Source organism: Parambassis ranga, chromosome 2, assembly GCF_900634625.1.
Source record: "Parambassis ranga chromosome 2, fParRan2.1, whole genome shotgun sequence".
Taxonomy (NCBI): Eukaryota; Metazoa; Chordata; class Actinopteri; family Ambassidae; genus Parambassis; species Parambassis ranga.
Window position 1 is genome coordinate 27,054,578 of NC_041023.1, and position 18,736 is coordinate 27,073,313.

Below are 18,736 nucleotides of genomic sequence, written 5' to 3' on the forward strand. Positions count from 1 at the left end.
GTCAGCTGTTAACCCTTTGCTGGATTGTAACCATTAGAAACACAGTTTGATATTAATCAAGTATTATTAGTTTAATTGATATCAATGCATTTTGTAAAATAATGTGAGCTACAACTAAGGAAATGTTTTCTCACATCATAAGTATTCATAGGAAGAGCAAACTGTCTAAAGGCGGCCCTCCTCCAAGGTGTTTCACAATCCCTTACCATCAGTCTATCATCTGTTGTTGTTACTGCTGTTAGAAAGTACCAAGACGGGGGAAGAGCCAATCTGTATTCTGCTTCTTGTAAAGTGCCTTAGCGTACTGTTTGTAAGACAGAAACTGAACACATATAGTCAGTGTGCACTATCATTGCTATGCATTTGGATCATGGATTTGTTACATATAATCAGAAGACTAAAGATTTTATAGACACAAAATATCTGAGGTTCCAGATTTGATCTCTGTGGTACACCTCTGGACCCTCTGTGCTTTAGACTTCAGGTAAAACCCAATTATGTTTCCTGGAAAACAAAACAAAAACAAAAAGAGATTATTATGACAGAAAGTTCCCCTCCTCTCCTAAGTTAGTAACAATGCTTCAGTTTCAAAGGTGGAGCATGACAAGAAATGTGACATCATTACAATCCTGGCATACTTAAAAGAGCTGCTGCAGTCAGTAAAACGCTCACTGAAGGGAAGGAGTCAATTTGTTATCAAGACACTTTGGAGTTCACTGGTGAGATCTATCTATCTATCTATCTATCTATCTATCTATCTATCTATCTATCTATCTATCTATCTATCTATCTATCTATCTATCTTTTTTTTTTTTTACTAAAAATTGCAACACTGTTTTGTCAAAGGTGTGAGCAGAGAATGGTGTTCCAATAGTTAGCCTTGTAAACAAATACTTGCAAGAAGGGGTTAATAGAAACAACGCAGGGTGAGATGGTGTGGCAAGAAATGTGACATTCCTGGAACAACTGAACTGAACTGAACTGAACGGAACTGTTTTTCCCTGAGATGACTGATGTTTCTGTGGTTTGATAGACTTTCAAAGACCTTAAAGAACTTTTCAGTCTCGTATATTTGTTTTTTAGCACCATTGGATCTCTCCTCTGTATAAGTTGGCATGGTCCACAGCAGCAATGACATCATTATGGTTGTCAAAATAGCGACTAATAAACCTCTTCTTCATCCTAGGAGAGGTCATGGGGGACAAATTAGTTGACCAGAGTGTGTGTTCACATTCTGTCCAGCAGCACTGAAGAAAAACATCCTGATGTTAACCTGAAAGAGAAACATTACGCAAGAATATTATACTATTCTAAAGTACTAATATTTACTGTTACATATATTCTGTATCACAGGTGTGATATGGCGACAGCTGGCAGCCTTCTCTCTGAAGACCAGTTTCTGTGCTCCATCTGTCTGGATGTGTTCACTGATCCAGTCACCATACCATGTGGACACAACTACTGCAAGAGCTGCATCACACAACACTGGGAGGTTAATGAAAAGTGTCAGTGTCCCGTATGTAAAGATGTGTTTTACAGACAACCTGAGCTCAACATCAACAGATTCGTATCTGAGATGGCTGCTCTGTTCAAACAGTCAACTTTAAAGAATGTCAGCACCGTGGAGTCAAACCAAGCCAAAGAAGGAGATGTTCCCTGTGATGCCTGCACTGAAACCAAAGTGAAGGCTGTGAAGTCCTGCCTGGTGTGTCTGACCTCCTACTGTGAGACTCACCTGGAGCTTCATCAGAAAATTACAGGCCTGACACAACACAAGCTGATCAATGCTGTGAAGAACCTGGAGGACAGGGTGTGTAAGAAGCATGACAGACCTCTGGAGCTGTTCTGTAAGACCGAGCAGGTGTGTGTGTGTGAGACGTGCGTTAGGACAGATCATAAAAGACACAACTTTGCTCCTTTAAAAAAAGAATATGAAGGAAAGAAAGCTGAACTTAAAAAGACAGAGTCTGAAATTCAGCAGATGATCCAGGAGAGACGAGTGAAGATGGAGCAGATCAAAGAGTCAGTGAAGCTCAGCAAGGAGGATGCAGACAGAGAGACAGCAGCCAGTGTGCAGGTCTTCACTGCTCTGATCCAGTCTGTAGAGAGGGGTCTGGCTCAGCTCACTGACACGATCGAAGAGAAGCAGAAAACAAGAGAGAAACAGGCTGAAGGCTTCATCAAAGAGCTGGAGGAGGAAATCTCTGAGCTGATGAAGAGGCGCTCTGAGGTGGAGCAGCTGTCACACACTGAAGACCACCTCCACCTCCTCCAAAGCTTCTCATCCCTGAACCCTGCTCCACCCACCAAAGACTGGACTGAGGTCACAGTTCACTCCTCGTATGAGGGGACAGTGAGGAGAGCTGTGGCTCAGCTGGAGGACTCACTCAGAGACCAGATGAAGAAGCTGCTTCAGGATGAACTGAAGAGGGTCCAGCAGTTTGCAGTGGATGTGACTCTGGATCCTGAAACGGCTCATGCAGCGCTCATCCTGTCTGATGATGGGAAACGTGTCAGCTGTGGTGATGTTAAGCAGAGAGTACCACACAGTCCGAAGCGATTTTCCTCTAGTCCCTGTCTCTTAGGAAAACAGAGTTTCTCTTCAGGCAGATTCTACTTTGAAGTCCAGGTTAAAGAGAAGACAAAGTGGGATTTAGGAGTGGCCAGAGAGTCCATTAACAGGCAGGGGAAAATTGTAGCAACCCCTATGGCAGGACTGTGGATGATATGGTTGAAGAACAGAACTGAGTACAAAGCTCTTGATGACCCACATGTACCTCTCTCTCTGCAGTCTCAGCCTGAGAAGGTGGGGGTGTTTGTGGATTATGAGGAGGGTGTGGTCTCCTTTTATGATGTAGATGTTCCAGCTCATATCTACTCCTTTACTGGCTGTAACTTCACTGAGAAAATGTATCCCTTCTTTGGTCCCTGTATTAATGATGGTCAAATCAACTCTGCGCCTCTGATCATCACGCCTGTCCCTTACAAAGGAGACATGGTTCCATAACATTTAGTATCTGCGTTTCCATCTTAGCCTATCATGAGTTGTGTTCTGTAGCTGTATCCTCTTGGGGACAAGGTTAAAATAGTAATATAGATAAGAAGTGTAAACAAATCTTGCTTATCTACAATTTGAATGTAATTTTATTTCTCATGTTCTAATATTTTTATAATATATGAAATGCTGTAATATTTGGCTTGTTTCTAGAACCATGACCATGGCACCATGTAAACCAGGTAATGTTACAATGCAGGTTAACAGCCTGATACCTTGTCACAGTATCTCACAGAATGTTTTCTTAACAAAAAAAGTGTAAAACACTCTCAAATGCTCTTGTAATATTAAAAATCTCAATGATACTGAAACTTTTGTGACACTTTGCAGAGTGTGACACTTCAAACTGATAGTCATATCCGACTGCTTTGTAAGCATCTCCATAGGTGAACGCTGAGGTTTGGGCTTTGAGTTTAGCGCTAATCTAGGGTGTCCGGTTGGGATACGTGCAGATAGTAGATTTTGGTTCTCCCTTAGAGCTTGAATGCACCGAGATCCTGAATAATGGTTTAGAGGTAGCGTCTTGTTAAAACACCTCCCAGAACCAGTTCCAAATGCATAAATTCTGCTGTTTCTCAAAAATGGACACTTTGAGAATCTAAGTTCAGATAACCACATTCCTCATTTTATTTATAAAAAGTGTTTTCAAGTTTTTCTCCTTCCTCTTTCTTTTGTGTGTATTCTTTATAGTACACACAAAATAGTAAAAGCATGCAAGATAGCAGAGTCCCCCGAACAAAGCAAAAATGCAGACGTATTTAGGTCAAACGGCTTTATTTATGTATGTATATTATTTATGTATAACATTTTTATGTTATACATCTTCAACATTTGAATAAATTACAGTTCGCTCAGACTTGTCTCACTGCGCATCATCGCAGTAAGGATCACAAACCTTTATGCTGTAGAGGTTATCAGTTTAAAACGTGACCGTTAGTCCGATAAAGATCATAGACGATCATATCCTGTTTAATTATGTGATGGATATATGTAAAAAAGAAAAAGAAAAAAAAGAACAATATCTGATTTACACTTCATGTTAATATGGTAAGGGAACATAGTTACTGTCCAGGCAATGAAGCTCTGAGGTTGAGGAGAATCAACACATCACATGGTGCTAAATAGTAAACCCCTAATTCATTCAGTGCAGACTCTGGTGAAGGATCCATTGAACCTGCCAAATCTCTTGTTTCATCTGTTGCATCTTTGAGGAGAGTCCTTAGCAGAATAGCAGAGCCCACATTTAGACATAATATGGCACAAGCTTCCTTTACACTGTAAAGAAACAGAGAGCAAATGGTGACAATACTGATTAATGTAAGTTATAAGTGAACTACTAGGACAGGACACTCACTGACACCTGATCAAAGTGCTGTATCTCTAAATGGGTGGAGTCTACTTTTGCTTTCAATTTGAAAAGGTATGTGAACCATCAGGGTTAGCCCTTTTCAACACACACAGATATGTAACATTGTATATTGTTAACCCTAATTAAATAAATGATCGAATGTAATATTTGTTGCATGTATTTAGTTGGATTCTCTCTAACTTCAGGAAAATCTGCTGATGTGTTCAGAAACCTTTAAGCACGAATGTAAATATGTAAACTATCTATGTACCAGGTGATCCTGTGTGGCTACACACACACACAGACACACACACACACACACACACACACACACACACTTACTGTTTAAAGAAGTTCTCAGGTCTTTTGCAGTAATGACCAAACAGAGGAAACAGGTTTCTGGTCATATCGAAGTGAAGCTGAGCTGCTCCACCATCACTGAAGTGGTTGGACAGGATCACCTGACAAAGAAACACACAAGTCATTATTACTTGTATTGTATCACTAATTTTGTTTTTGATATAAATTTGATACATTCATCTTAGTTCAATATTTGATATAGAATGACACAAAGTAAATGTTTCATAGGATGTACTGTAAAAATAACTGCACCTGCAACAAACTACAGGTTTTTTTGTTAGTGATAGTAAAAGGACAAGTCAGACAAATGAGAGATGAAATAATACGTATGAAACTTAATACTGGTTTTTTGTAGAACAATGGAAGTTTTTTTGGGAATGACTTGAAAAATGTAACAACTCAAGGATATACATATAAATATAGAATATTCGATAACAGAAAAGCATTAGATCCTTCAGTCACACCAACAAAGACTCAAAACAATCTTTGCTTGTCTTGTGTTGCAGTTTTTTTTTTCTTAACATGTCAGAAATGACATTGTCTTAACTTTTTTTATGATTGTTGATTACGAGTTGATTTTTGTTTTGTTTACTGATGTTGAGTTGTTTTTTTATAGTGGGAGTTTTAGATTTTTTTTATTGCTTACATCTTGGTAGAGAAAGTTGTCAATTCTCTCGGCCAGTCCCTGCCAAGCCTTTTGGAAGAGAGAAAGACTCAGATTCTGATGAAGGTTCAACAATCTGTCCCTCACGCATAACATCATGGGACATGCCGAACTGGACAGCGACATGGTGGACTGGTCATGCTGGGAGGGCAGGAGCAGCCACCTGAAACACCAGAAGAGAGCGAAACAACAAGAACGAAACTGTAATGTAATATAATTATTATGCACAAATTTTCATGAATGAAAATTATTTTATTTCAGATGAAACAGTTCTTTTTGTACCATGTTATGAAACAAACCAGGCTGAGATTGATCCCAGTTATTTCAGAAGGAAGTCAGGAAAAACATAACCTTTCATTAGAAAACAGATAAGTCACTCACATAACAATTAGGAACACAGTATATAACTAGGGACTCCCCAAGATACATAAAAATGGAGTTCTCTCACCAGTGGTCGGCACATCATCATGTTCCAAATTCAGGACTTTGTTAACAAAGGACACGGAGGACACTACGGCCTCTGATGTCACTTCTTTCCACACATCCGCACTACAGACACAATGCAAACTAGTAACAGGCATGTGGCACACCCTCTTGGACAGAACACACATAAACCCAGACCCGATATGTGACCTGCTGGACATCTGCCTAACAACAACCTATTTTAAATACAATGGGAAACTCTAAGTGCAAAAGCACAGCTGTGCAATAGAATCACCAATCTCCCCAAAAGTGGCCAGCATCTACATAGCAGAAGAAGAGGCAAGAGCCCTGGCCTCTCTCCAAACAGCCACTCCCACTCACTGGTTGAGAAGAGGAGTTCTTCATCAAATATATTAACACGGTGAACAGAAACATCACATTTACCCAAGAGAATGTCCTAGGACATCAACAGACATCCTCAGCTGGATACCTCAGGAGACCAGGAGAAAAAGTACTCATATTGTTTCCTTCTTTCAGCTCTAAACTGCTTGCCAAGTGGCAAGGGCCCTTTGTTATCACCCGGCAAGTAGGGGAGGTTGTGATTATGAGGCCGAGCGCCCTGACCGGCATGTGGGCAATGCAGATAATTGGGTTAATTTTATTTTATAGGGAATAACAAACTCTCACCTTTCTTTGCAGTAAGGTTTAGCTTTTTCTATGATTTCTCTCATGGTCCATTCCAGCAATCTTCCCAACATGTCTCCTTTCAATCGATCCAGTAATGCTAACAGACCATCAAAAAGAGAGCCTTCCAGAGAAGCCAGGCGTCCCACCTCCATCATGCCCAAGCCTCCGAGTACCATTTGCTCACTGAGTGATACTGCTGCTTGCTGCAACTGTAGGAAAAACTGATAAAAAAAGAGTGGTTAATATACAATTTGCAGCAAAACAAAAGCAAAAATCTGGCTGCAGCTTTGTCTTGCATAAAACAATAATCTGATCTGCTTCACATTTGGCCTGGAGTGTGTGACTCGGTTAGCATCAGCTCTGCTTCGAGGTCACTGAACCAATCATGACCTACCAACTGTAAAGATGTGGCAAGCCAGCCAATCTGAATTTCAGCACACCTAGAAATACTAAGAGGTACACTGACTAAACTGGATTAGTACTACCTGGATCAACACAAGGTAGAAGAACACCAGACACACAATAGGTCATTGTATATTGTCTAAGTTAATAATATATAATGTAATATCCCACTTGTAGAAACTGGGTTACATTAACAAAGACAAGCAAAATTGAGTTTAAGTATTAAACAAGTTTGATAGAGCAGCATCTAATGAGTGTTTTAAGACTAACATGGAGTCTGTAGCGTGAAATTTGTAGGAGATACATTTGGCAGATGACCCTTGTTGAAGGGCTCTCTCATAGACTTCCATGTCAAAAATGACACCGAAATTGCTTAATATTTGAAAAACTATAATTTTTTGAAAAATCTCCTCTATGAGATGAACATTTTGATAGTCGAATGGTTGAAATCGGTGAATGTATGCTGAAGATACGCTGCGCCAAAAAACGTACGGAAGAATAAGAAGAAGAAAGAGGGTGAAGATTGATTGCCTAGCAACGGCAATCAAACTAATAATTGTAAAGATTGGTACAATGGAATTTCACTACAGATTGAGACATATCATTTAGTGAATAGTTAAGGTTGTCCACTCTCTAGTTGAGCTGTTTCTCTACAGAATAAACAAAGGTACTTTATATACCACACACCACATTGTCTCCCCAGTCTCCCAGGATTGTGGAAATATAGTTGACAGCATTAAGGATGGCACAGTAACGGATTCCGAGTGGGCAGCGAGACTCTTCCTTCATAACCTGGAAGCGACAACAGAAAGAGAATAAAAAACATCATTAATGTTATGAAAATAGAAAAGAGGGCATGTAATGCACAGTGTTGTTATAGAGCTAAGCTGTCTGAAGAACTTTACACTTCTGTGGGCTTTGGTGTGTACTGCTTTTTATTTATACCTATACAGGTTATACTAAAGCTAGTATCAGAAAGTCTTGACACACACAGTGTTATCAGTGTCATTATTACCTGGGTTAGTCGTATGCGGAAGTCATCTACCAGGTCTCTCTGTAGTCCCAGAAACTTCAGCTGTGCAGAAGGACAGGGCAAGTCCCGATACCGCTCTGAATATACATATAAAACAGGATAATTAAAAACACACACACAGGCTTTTACTGGAAATGTTTTATATGTCCAAACTGCTTCCTAGTCACCATTCAACACAGAGTGACTAAACTCCAGTGGGAAGGTGACGCATATGAGTATTTATTAATATTGTTGATTGATCATGCTGCAATCTGAATTCTACAATTGAATAATGTATTGTTTGGGAAGAAAATGAATAACTTGTATGAGTATATTCAACACAAATTAAAAAAAAATCATCTGTGAAAACATCTTACCAGTGATGACCTGAAGAAGAGTCATGAATGTCTCTGCACAATCAGGAGCCTTCAGCTCATCCATATCACTGATATCTTTATACTGAGAACTCCAAGCTCCTTCTGCTGACAGCATGGCATCCATCTTTTCCACTGCCACTGCATGTATAAAGACAAAGCTACATTATATGATGCACCTTCACTGCTCTAAATCAAGCCTCTTGAGTCTCATCTTGATGGTCAAAAAAAAGCTGCCCACTTCTTGTAGTTTGTATAGGGTAATAGAAAGATTCAAGAAAAGCTAAATTATTATTGGAATAATAAATAACCGTAAGAATATGGTTGATTATACTGGAAGTTATTTATATTGCCATGTAACTCAGTCCAAGCTGCAGTTAGGCTGGATGTTGTGGCTTACAAAGCAGAAGTTTCTTTCCTTGCTCTTGGGTAACAATAAAATCCATAAACAAGTTGAAAAAGAATTCACTGATATTAACTTGAGCAGCCCATGACCCTCTTAGTTAACAACTCACTCTTCTTTTCCACAGTGAGCCACTTCTGAAGGATTGTGTCCTCGAGCAATAAGTGAAGCAGGCCAGGCAGCACTGATGGGTATGACTGGTTAGTTCGTAACTCCTTCTCAAACTGCAGCACTTCCTCGACCAGGTGACAGAAGAGTGTGTCATCGTACAGTAGTCTAGAAGCATCATGGGCAACCTTCTCCTGGACGAGATATAACAGCCCTCGACACAATTCGACCTAGGAACACACACAATAACACAATAACAATTACAACAGAGGCTAACTAGGTTGATCACTGACAAACGTTTCCCAGGCCTTTAGCTTGATGATGGCTCTAGTTATGGGCACCCCCTCAGTCCTTTTTTGGTGACATACTGACATAATTTCCTGTCAATTTCTAAGATACATACTTTATTGATTCCTGGGGGAAAATCAAAATGATTGATGAGCAGAGCTGTCCAATGGCATGTCCATCAACAACAGACTAGACCCTGAATTTAACATGATGGTTTTCTCGGTTAAATGAAAAAGAGAAAAACATGAATTATTAATGTGAATAAAAACAGGCTAAAACAACTTGAGACCATTCTGATTGTAAGAAGCACTATATAAATAAAACTGAACTGAGTTAGAATACTATACTGGTTTGGACTACACTTTGCTAAACCTTTTTAATAAACTGAGTACCTTGGCACAGACGTTCGCCTGAGCTCGATCCAGGATAGGCTGGATCTTTTCCTCCATGAATGTTGAGCTGTAACCCATCCACATCAGAACCTGTGTCAGGTACCACTCAGGCTGAAAGAAACAGAAAGGACGACGAATTTGAGGTTCTGTGTTTGTAAACATTTTTTTTTTATCTGGTGATAATTTTCCATGTGTATCGTTCTCTTGGCTGGAAGATCATGCACTTGGCTGCACACATGACAGTTGACATACAAGAAGAACTCAGCTATGATTACTAAGTGTTTAAAAAGGTGTAAATGTCAAACGTGTTGGCAGGTGGCACTTGTAACAACTATATTACCATACCAGGATTTTGTTAGTAAAGCAATATATTACTGCAATATGTTACTTGTGTAATGTGTTACTCCCAACACTGTAAATACACTGTACAACTTTAATGACTAACTTCCAGGTCGCACAAATTGGAAAAAATTAAAGATCAAATCAAATTCCAACCTAGGACCATTTTAATTTTTCTATTTTTAACAAAACACTTTTGTAGAAAATACAAAAAATCCATTTCACATATGGAAGACCTTAGGCAAAATGCACATTTCAGGGTCTTTCCTCTAGCTTAATAGTTTGCAGTGGCTCATGACATGATTGACTTTCTCAGTCTTCAAGCACCCGACCGTTTGAGTTCATGTTTAGAAGGGAAGATTTGCTGCAGGCATTTTTGGGACCTGCAGCATGATTTGAATATATTTTAATTAAAGATCGAGACACCGAAAATACTACTTAAACTTACAGTGTGTGTCAATTCTATGCGGTCCTGGTAAGATCATACTCATAAACAAAACATACACATACACTATAACTATGTGATAGGTGCTTTGTGTGTGAAAGACCTTGCTGAGGGAGTTGGTCTGTCGATTCCCATAGAAGTGGTATTTGAACCTTCTGCTGAGTGGCTGTAGCATGATCTGGATGGGCAGACAGAGGGGGGGATCTTGCAGTAGAGGTGGAACCAAGGACGGACCTCTGCAGGAGGCCAATGTCTTCTGTGATATGAGGTCATCACTGTCAGGGAATGTTAAAGAAACACAGACAGTGTTTCTTTGTGGATATGTCAATAAAGGTATTAGTTGAGCTATAGGGTAAAGTATGTACTTTGAGAATATAAAAAAAAAATCATGAAGAGCTGTTCAATATTACATCTCCATAGTACATTTGACATAGGTCGCCACTATATGTGCTGCTGATTGTGTCATTGTGGTTGGGTTGCTCAGTCCAGAAAGTCAGGAGTCGTGCTGTTTATTAAACAAGGAAAGCTCACTAGAGTGAGTGGTGATACGCCTGTGTGCTTTGGATAAAAGGATACGAGGTCTGCAGGGCAAGCAGCTGTGTGATGAGTAGGTCCAGCTCGCTGTTTGTGTCCTGACAGTTGGCAGTGGGTGTCAATGACTGAGCAGGAGGGGAGATGATCGGCCAGTGAAGTTGAGACAGTATTTTCTCAAAATCACTATAAAAGAATTAAAGAGTATTAGCTTGTAATTAAGATACAGTATCTTTCTTTAAATTTCCTAACTATGCCACATAGTTACAAAATAACCTGGTATTACCTGGCCAGTCGGTCCTTGATGATTTTGTGCCAGAAAAAAAGTGTTTCTTGGAGGAAGCCCTGGATATGGGAACATCCAGATTGGCTTAGTTTAGAGTCCAGCACCGCCATGCCATCTAGGGCCCTTATGGCTTCCCAGACACTGCTGGTCATCAGACACTGCTGGACTGCAGCACTGCAGACAGACACACTTTGCACATTACTAGCATATCAAACCTATATTCAACTTGGCATGAGTGGTCCTCTGAGTAAAGAACTTCATCACAGATTATGCTATGTAATTATTTTACAGTTAGTAAAATATCCACCCAACAGACAGATTTGCAATGATGATGATGCATGTGATACATGTGTATTTACATGAATATTTATTAAGAAATATTGTCTCCCATGAAAAATACCACCATCTCTTTCTCCCATTTTAGTACCTGAGTTCTTCTATGTGTTGAAGGCACAAGAGGTATCTCAAGTGTCTCTCTATAGTATCGATTTGGTTACACGTCTGGCTGAGATTATCCATCCAAGGTTGGGCCTCCTGCAGGTGCTAGAAAACAAATCATAAAACAAAAAACATAATAAATTATAGAGTTAAGGGAAAAGTGCTGATTTTGTAAGTTTGCTTACTAACAAAGAAATGATCAGTCTATAATTTTAATGGTAGGTTTATTTAAACAGTGAGAGACAGAACAATAACAAACAAATCCAGAAAAATGCATTTCAAAAAAGCTATACATTAATTCTCATTTTCATGAATGAAAATCTCCTATCAATCAGCAAGATTTCTGCTCCCAGGTGTATTTTACACAGGTAAGGATCTGACACTGGGAGCCCTCTCAGCTCCTTACCTGTATAAAAGACACCTGTCCACAGAAGAAATCAATCAATCCAAGTTGGCTTGAATTGTGTTTCTTTTACAAGCCGGCGTCCAGTTCTTGTATTTTAATTTTAAAATCCACCAGATCCTCTCTGCTGTTCTGGTGCCTGATGGCAAAGAAGCCCCATATAATGAACTAATTTCCTGCAGTCTGAACAATCAGTTCAAATATTTCAGCAAAAATTATAACAAGAATTCTCTTATCTACAGTGTTGAAATCCAAACGTTATACTTTTGTTGCATTCTTTAGTTCTTACCTGTTGCAGTATGTTGGAGATATGTTGCTCTTTCTGTAGAAGGTCCTCCAGGGAACATCTGGCTTCCTCAGCAGCAGACAAAGCTTCAGAAACTTTGGGTGGGATAGAACTGGATACAGTCAGAACCTAAATGAGAAAAAAGCAGATTTGACATGAATTGTGTACATTTTTATTGACAAACCCAACATTACAAGTTTAGGTTAGCAAGTTTTTTGTTAGAACCGATTAAACAACAATATAACAAAAATTTGATGTTATAAGGTGATTTTATAAATTAATTAAGTTACAATGTGATACTCGACCGATAAGAAAACAGTGTGCTGTCGAATGAACTGTTAATTATTTACGGGATCTGATCAAGATCTATGTTGTGCCTGGACTGAGAAGTAAGATTCTAATGTTATTGCACAGGACACTAAGAAGTATTTTAAAATGCATGGGGCCTTATTTCTCTTCGATCAGCTAGAGGGGCGAGTATATGTTGTGGCACAACACGGGGGGACATTTCTTAAAGTTTATACACCCTTACTCTCAAAGATATGCATCTGCATTACCCTAGGTCTAAGTTTTATGTAACACGTTGACTACTTTATTTATGTTGATGAAGATTCTCAGTCATCCAGGTCATCATACGTAGAGAGGATTGAAGCAAGGCGTCTGGACTTGTAGAGTTTTCTAGAAGACGTTTCGCTGCTCATCCAAGCAGCTTCATCAGTTCTAACTGTTTGGTGGGGAAACATGGTTTATATGTAGTTACAGACCTGTGTGGGTGGGTCTGGGTAAAACTTAAAAAACTTAAAAACAATAGCACTAAATGTTTCCATACTTACCTGTGATGTTCTGGCTGACTGGGCCAGGTGTGTCTAACGACTGGCTAACGACTATGAAACTGCCGGAGGGGGACTGGTTGACAGCCCTTTGTTCTTACTGTGAGTATGTGCAAACTTCCTGGGAATGGATGGAATCACTGCATTGTATGTGGTAGAAAGATGATGTCTGAGGCCACCACCTCTGTTAAGGGAAGGTTTTTCCAGCTTAACATAGATGGCTTCCTTGACTCCTCTGTCATACCACCTTTCCTCTCTGTCTAAAATGTGAACATTGTTGTCCTTTGAGGACAACAGTGTTCACATTTTTTCACATAACTACTTTATTTATTTATCCTTTATTTTACCAGGTTAGTACCATTAAGATCAAATATCTCTTTTACAAGGAAGACCTGGTCAAGAGGGCAGCGGCTTATTTACCTTAAAAAAATAATCACAAGCAGCATTTTGATGTGGCACTCAACACTGGAAACAGTTATTCTGGAGTCTTGGACAAGCTGCCTCTTTTTTTTACATTTGTGGTATAACTACATAACCCACTATTGCAGAAGTGCACTAGCTCAAAGTGGATGTCCCATTTTAATGTACACAGTTCTACATCTTTTGAAGGACAAAATCACCTGGATGAGGTCTCACATGTGGAGGCCAACAGAGGGGGCATCATCCTTGCCATATAAAACAGTATTCAGCTTGTGTTGCCTTATAATGTCAGAAACATATTACTCTCACCCTCTACAGATGATGGTCACATCACAAAATTATTCTGGATCAGAAATCTGTGATTCTGTAGTGTATTTTTGTTGCAGGGATGGCCGCAAACAGAGAGGCTGATAATAGGATAAAAGGGTGGTCGGGTTTGGGAGGGGCTTGTCTGATCCTTGCAACAGATGACTCAATAACAAGTTCGCTGTAGGTGGTGATGAGTAAAAGAAGCAGTTTGACGAGGTATTTCAAAATGTACAGGTTTTTGTTGGAGAAGTTATGTTTACCAATCCCATGTAATCCATGTAATCCCATGTGATGCTCCAGGAGAGGAAACACACAACACTCAACCCGCAGGCTCTTCCTTGTATTTCTGTAACAGCAGATTTTGTATCCCTGTATTGAACAATTTTCCTCACTGCCAATATTAAAGTCTGTTATCTCGTCTGTGTGTAAATGTGGACTAACACACACACTGAACAAAAATGTAAATGCAACACTTGTTTTTGTTCCCATTTGTCATGGGCTGGACTTGGTTGTGTTTATCTGGTTGTTTATCTCGTTACCATAAGCAGTCTCCAAAGGTGTTTCAGAGAATATGGCAGAAATGATGACATTTCAGACTCTACCTTCCACATTTTACATTTTACATCATTGCTGTTGCAAATTAAACGCGCTGTTATAGCCCAAGTGTTTTATGGCAAAACATTAATAGAGCAAAAACAACCGGTCATGCTACATTCTTTAAACGATCATTATAGTTATAAGACTTCCATCCCATTCTTTCATTCCCATCACTTCATTGTAGTGACCATCGGATGGACACTACTTTTCATGACGCATTGTGGGATACATTGAGAGCCCTATATGGGGTCTACAATTTCTCACTCATGCACTACAAAATGGTGGAGGCACTACAATGGGCCATATATAGTATTTAGGAAGTGATTACGGACACAGGCTATGTCACATCAGGACTAGCAGATCACACAAACACAGGACGTACACACTGCTCTGAAGTAAAATAACTCGCCAATATCTTGCTTTCTTTTTTCGCTGCCAGAAGGATAACACTTCATTATAACATTGTCGCTATCACTTGATTACATAAGAGAGCCCTTGGGGGGGGGGGGGCTTCTGGCCTGGGGCCCCCAAGCATTTGCCTGTGTTGCCTGTTGACAAGCAGCGCCTCTGATAACAGTAATGTTAACCTGTCTATATAACCAGTTAAGATTATATAAAACTAGCATTTAGCAAATGAAAAATAATATTCAAAATAAAATTATCCATAAAAAGGAAAGTATGCAGATACACCAGTGTTACAAATAACACAATCAAAACTGCAGTAACATCAATGCTAAACTGATATTAACAGTTAATTAAGTGTTGATTTGTGTTTCATACTGTTATTTGTATCACAGCTCTCCTTCTTCCCACCTTGAGGCCAGCGCACTTAAAATTCCTACAGCCGCCCCTGATCATCGTCCTCACACGAACTAGGACACGTATTGAGTTCAGACGTAATACAGGCTGGAGCATGTGTCAGAAATGATCTGAGAGTGAGTAGCCTACAACAGTATAATATATAACCAAATGTAAAGAGAAAGGGGGTTTATATGCTTAAGGGCTTAACTACACACAAAAATAGCAAATTTAATTCACCTGTTCTTCCAGGACAGTGTTTTCCTTTTGCAGTTTTTTAAGCAGTTCTTCAGCATACTTAAGAGACTTTAGCTCACTCCCGAGCTCGTTCTCCATAAAATCCAACACATGGTCCTCTAGTTTCTCTAAACCTGCTGAGAAAACTTCGCTTCCTTTCCTAGTCGTGTGAACACGGTTTACAATATAATCCGTCACTTCGTCCATCGTTTGTCCAGTTGTGCGCACTTCTTCTTCTACTCCTTTTCCTTCTTATTTTCTTCTTCCGCCTTCTTCTTCTTCTTAAATTTATTGGCAGTTGGCGGGTTGCGACAAGGTGCGTTACCGCCACCTACCGGACTGGAGTGTGGACAGGAGATTCGACGGGGAAAAAAACTTCACTTTTATTTCCTATCTCTGTGCATGTCTGAACACTTGTTCAGATTCATTATTCCTGTTTATAAATGTTTGTACTGTAATTAGAAGAAACAGGGGCACTTTCACACAATGAGGGGACCATGAACACATGCGTTTACAACCTTGCTTGAGGAAGTGACCTGAGGATATGACCTGTGATGAATGCTGCAGTGTTACCTAAACTGCTGGTTCAAATTATGTAGTATGCAGGCTTTCTGTAAAGTGCTATAATAAATAATCAGTTTTACTTTGGTGGATAACATTGCTGATCACCATTCTCTAACTGCAGTTTGACAGTGCTGATTTTACTGGATGCATCCAGCAGGTGGAGCCATTCTGCCATACTGAAGACATATTGAAGACATACACAGTTCCTTTCACAAACACACACACACACAGAGAGAGAGAGAGAGATTGTGTTATTATCATTTTTTTAATAACAACACAACATGCTTCCATCCATTCTGAGCTGACCCTTCTTACAAATGACATCAAATTTAGAGACATTGAATAAAGGTGTGATCTATGTCAGTGCCTTCATGGAGCTTACATGTGTTCCTAATGGGATGTAGAATACACATTTAAATGAATGGATGTTATTATAGATTTTTCCTCTCCATCACCAACATTTTAGCGGCATCCTTCATATATCATCTCTTTCTGATTATTGATTATTGTTTTGTTTTTGATGAAAACAGTCAATGACAACATAGCTGTTACAGTTAAAGTATTGATCAGATAAAGAACTGTGATCAAATGTGTGTTTATAGTTGTAGACTCCCTGTTTCAGAGCAGCATCTCCATGTCGTTGTTGTGATTTATTTTTATTTTATTATTGTTTTTATAATTGACTGTCAAAATCCGATGCCACATTTCATCAATATCTGATTATGTCAGGGTTTGTGCAGGTGAGCGGACACAGGTGCAGAACGCAGAGCGGTTCAAAATCAACAGAGTCACAGTCTTTATTTTGTGCCAGGAGGGCAAACTCTAATGTACAAAAACACAAAATCACACTAGATGTGGCTAAAACTCAGTAAGGCAAAAACAAGGTTCAAAAACAAGACGAGGCAAGGTAACCTGGAGAAACGTAGCTGTGGCAAGGCAAGGCGAAGACGAGACTAACACACAACCCCCTTAGGTGACGACAAGACAAACTGGCAAAGAGTTAAATACACAGGACCAGGGAAGACAACAGGACACAGGTGGCACACATTAGGGCAGGGCAGAAACCACAGGAAGTAAAACTAAAGACAATACACAAGGTGGACAAGACTAAGTAAAGCAGGAAGCACAAGACAAGACAAACACCACAAGGACAACAAGACACAAGAACTAAACAAAAACCCAGAGAAACAAAACACTAGCCCTAGGACTACCAGAAAATAACAGTAACTAAACACAGATTAAACAAAAAACCCAAAACAAGGAAAACAAAACCAGAAATAAACACCAGGTTGTGACAGATGATACAAAAAAAACTGTGTTACTTTATAATCCCTCTGCTCTGCCTGTTTGCAAATACATATTAAGGTGATATACAGTTATCAGAGTTCACTACATGAACAATTAAACATAATTTTTAATTGCTTTACTTAATAAACATTACATAACAGCAGTGTAGTGAACACATTAAACACATAAATATAAAATATATAGATCGACAAACATTAATATGAGTAGGAATAATATGAATCTGTGTATTTGTCCAGTAATGACATAAATCATAAAATTATGTATTTTTAAAAAGACAAGAATTTTGTTAACAGTTGTACACACGTTGCTCATATTTCCCTCAGTGTCACTCATGCTGCATTCAAGTACAAGTTCTGAAGTTTTTTTTAAGTTTCTATTATGAAGAGTGTACCTTTGATGGTTAAAGTCTTGTGTACCCGTTTCTTTCTCTTGTCTGTTGGACACTTCAGCTGTGGGTGACATGAATAAATCAATCAATCTAATAATCACTACGATTGGATTATATTAAATGTTTGAGCCAAAGTTACTGCATGTCAGTGTAATTCCTGCTGTCCCGTATTGAATTGATAAGGAGTGACCAACATTAGTCCTAAAAACAGCAGGTCCTCAAATGGCTGCTTGAAGGACCACACAGATAGATCTGGGTTAACCTGTCGAGTCCACCATAAGAGAAGGCACCATGAGGCACCATCAGAATGTCTGCACATTTTTGTTCCATGTGCCTCACTGTACTTCCTGAGACCCTGATAGAGAGTACAAGTTATAATGTCATTGATGATGTCACTGAAGACATCAATGAATTCTGACCTGTAGCCCACACCTTGACATGATTATGTCGTAAGCTATCACTGGTCAGCAAACCATCTGCCAGAGCCTCTAGAGACAGTGGTCGGCCAAACTGTACATATTAGAGGGGTTAATATCTGTGCACAAGACTGTGCAGTACACAGATGACACTAATATCCAGACAGGCGTAAATAGTGTAAATGAGGTGATGGGCACTACAAATAATATAATAAATCAGAATCTGATGTGTGGGGGGGGCACAGAGCATTAAAAACAGTATGGATGGGAAAAAAGGAAGGGAGCATGAACAAAAAATACCTGGAGACTTTTAACAGAGAACACAATCAACTGGGATTAAAAAGGGAAAGCAATTATATTAACTCACTCATAATGTCCACAAGCAACTACGTCCTGGCTGTCTGTCCTCTGTCCCCGCAGCAGGAAAATGACATCAACAGAGTCACGGCAGCTTCCTGTTAAGGTCTCGTATGAATCAGTTCACCCGTGACATCATGATACAGCCCGAGGACAAAGGAAGTCTGAGACAGATCAGCACAGATTCTACAAAGAAAAGACGTCATTATGCATGTGTGTGTGACGAACATCGTGAGTTATACAGTTTAGCCAAAATGTTGCCTCTATC

At 39.4% G+C, this 18,736-nt stretch overlaps 2 protein-coding genes across 4 annotated transcripts; one reads left to right on the top strand and one right to left on the bottom strand.

Annotated features, from left to right (window-relative positions):
* The first annotated feature begins 604 nt into the window (after positions 1-604).
* Positions 605-3,824, top strand: LOC114429642 (E3 ubiquitin-protein ligase TRIM39-like). Its single transcript, XM_028398350.1, has 2 exons — positions 605-719; positions 1,354-3,824. Exon 2 carries the CDS (start codon positions 1,361-1,363, stop codon positions 3,005-3,007), a length of 1,647 nt encoding a protein of 548 aa, XP_028254151.1. The 5' UTR covers positions 605-719; positions 1,354-1,360; the 3' UTR covers positions 3,008-3,824.
* On the bottom strand, positions 3,801-15,697 carry rint1 (RAD50 interactor 1). Of its 3 annotated transcripts, XM_028398341.1 has the most exons (15): positions 15,439-15,697; positions 12,248-12,373; positions 11,545-11,660; positions 11,118-11,291; positions 10,877-11,017; positions 10,404-10,575; positions 9,517-9,627; positions 8,841-9,066; positions 8,329-8,466; positions 7,955-8,049; positions 7,627-7,731; positions 6,538-6,758; positions 5,410-5,590; positions 4,746-4,864; positions 3,935-4,330 (listed from the first exon to the last, which is right to left on the bottom strand). In XM_028398341.1, exons 1-15 carry the CDS (start codon positions 15,640-15,642, stop codon positions 4,117-4,119), a joined length of 2,343 nt encoding a protein of 780 aa, XP_028254142.1. In that variant the 5' UTR covers positions 15,643-15,697; the 3' UTR covers positions 3,935-4,116. The 3 variants fall into 3 exon arrangements, with proteins under 3 accessions (XP_028254145.1, XP_028254142.1, XP_028254144.1); XM_028398343.1 differs by lacking the exons at positions 3,935-4,330; positions 4,746-4,864; positions 5,410-5,590 and adding an exon at positions 5,603-5,976; XM_028398344.1 differs by lacking the exons at positions 10,877-11,017; positions 11,118-11,291; positions 11,545-11,660; positions 15,439-15,697 and having other exon boundaries at positions 3,801-4,330; positions 10,404-10,542; positions 12,257-12,362.
* Between the last annotated feature and the right edge of the window lie 3,039 nt (positions 15,698-18,736).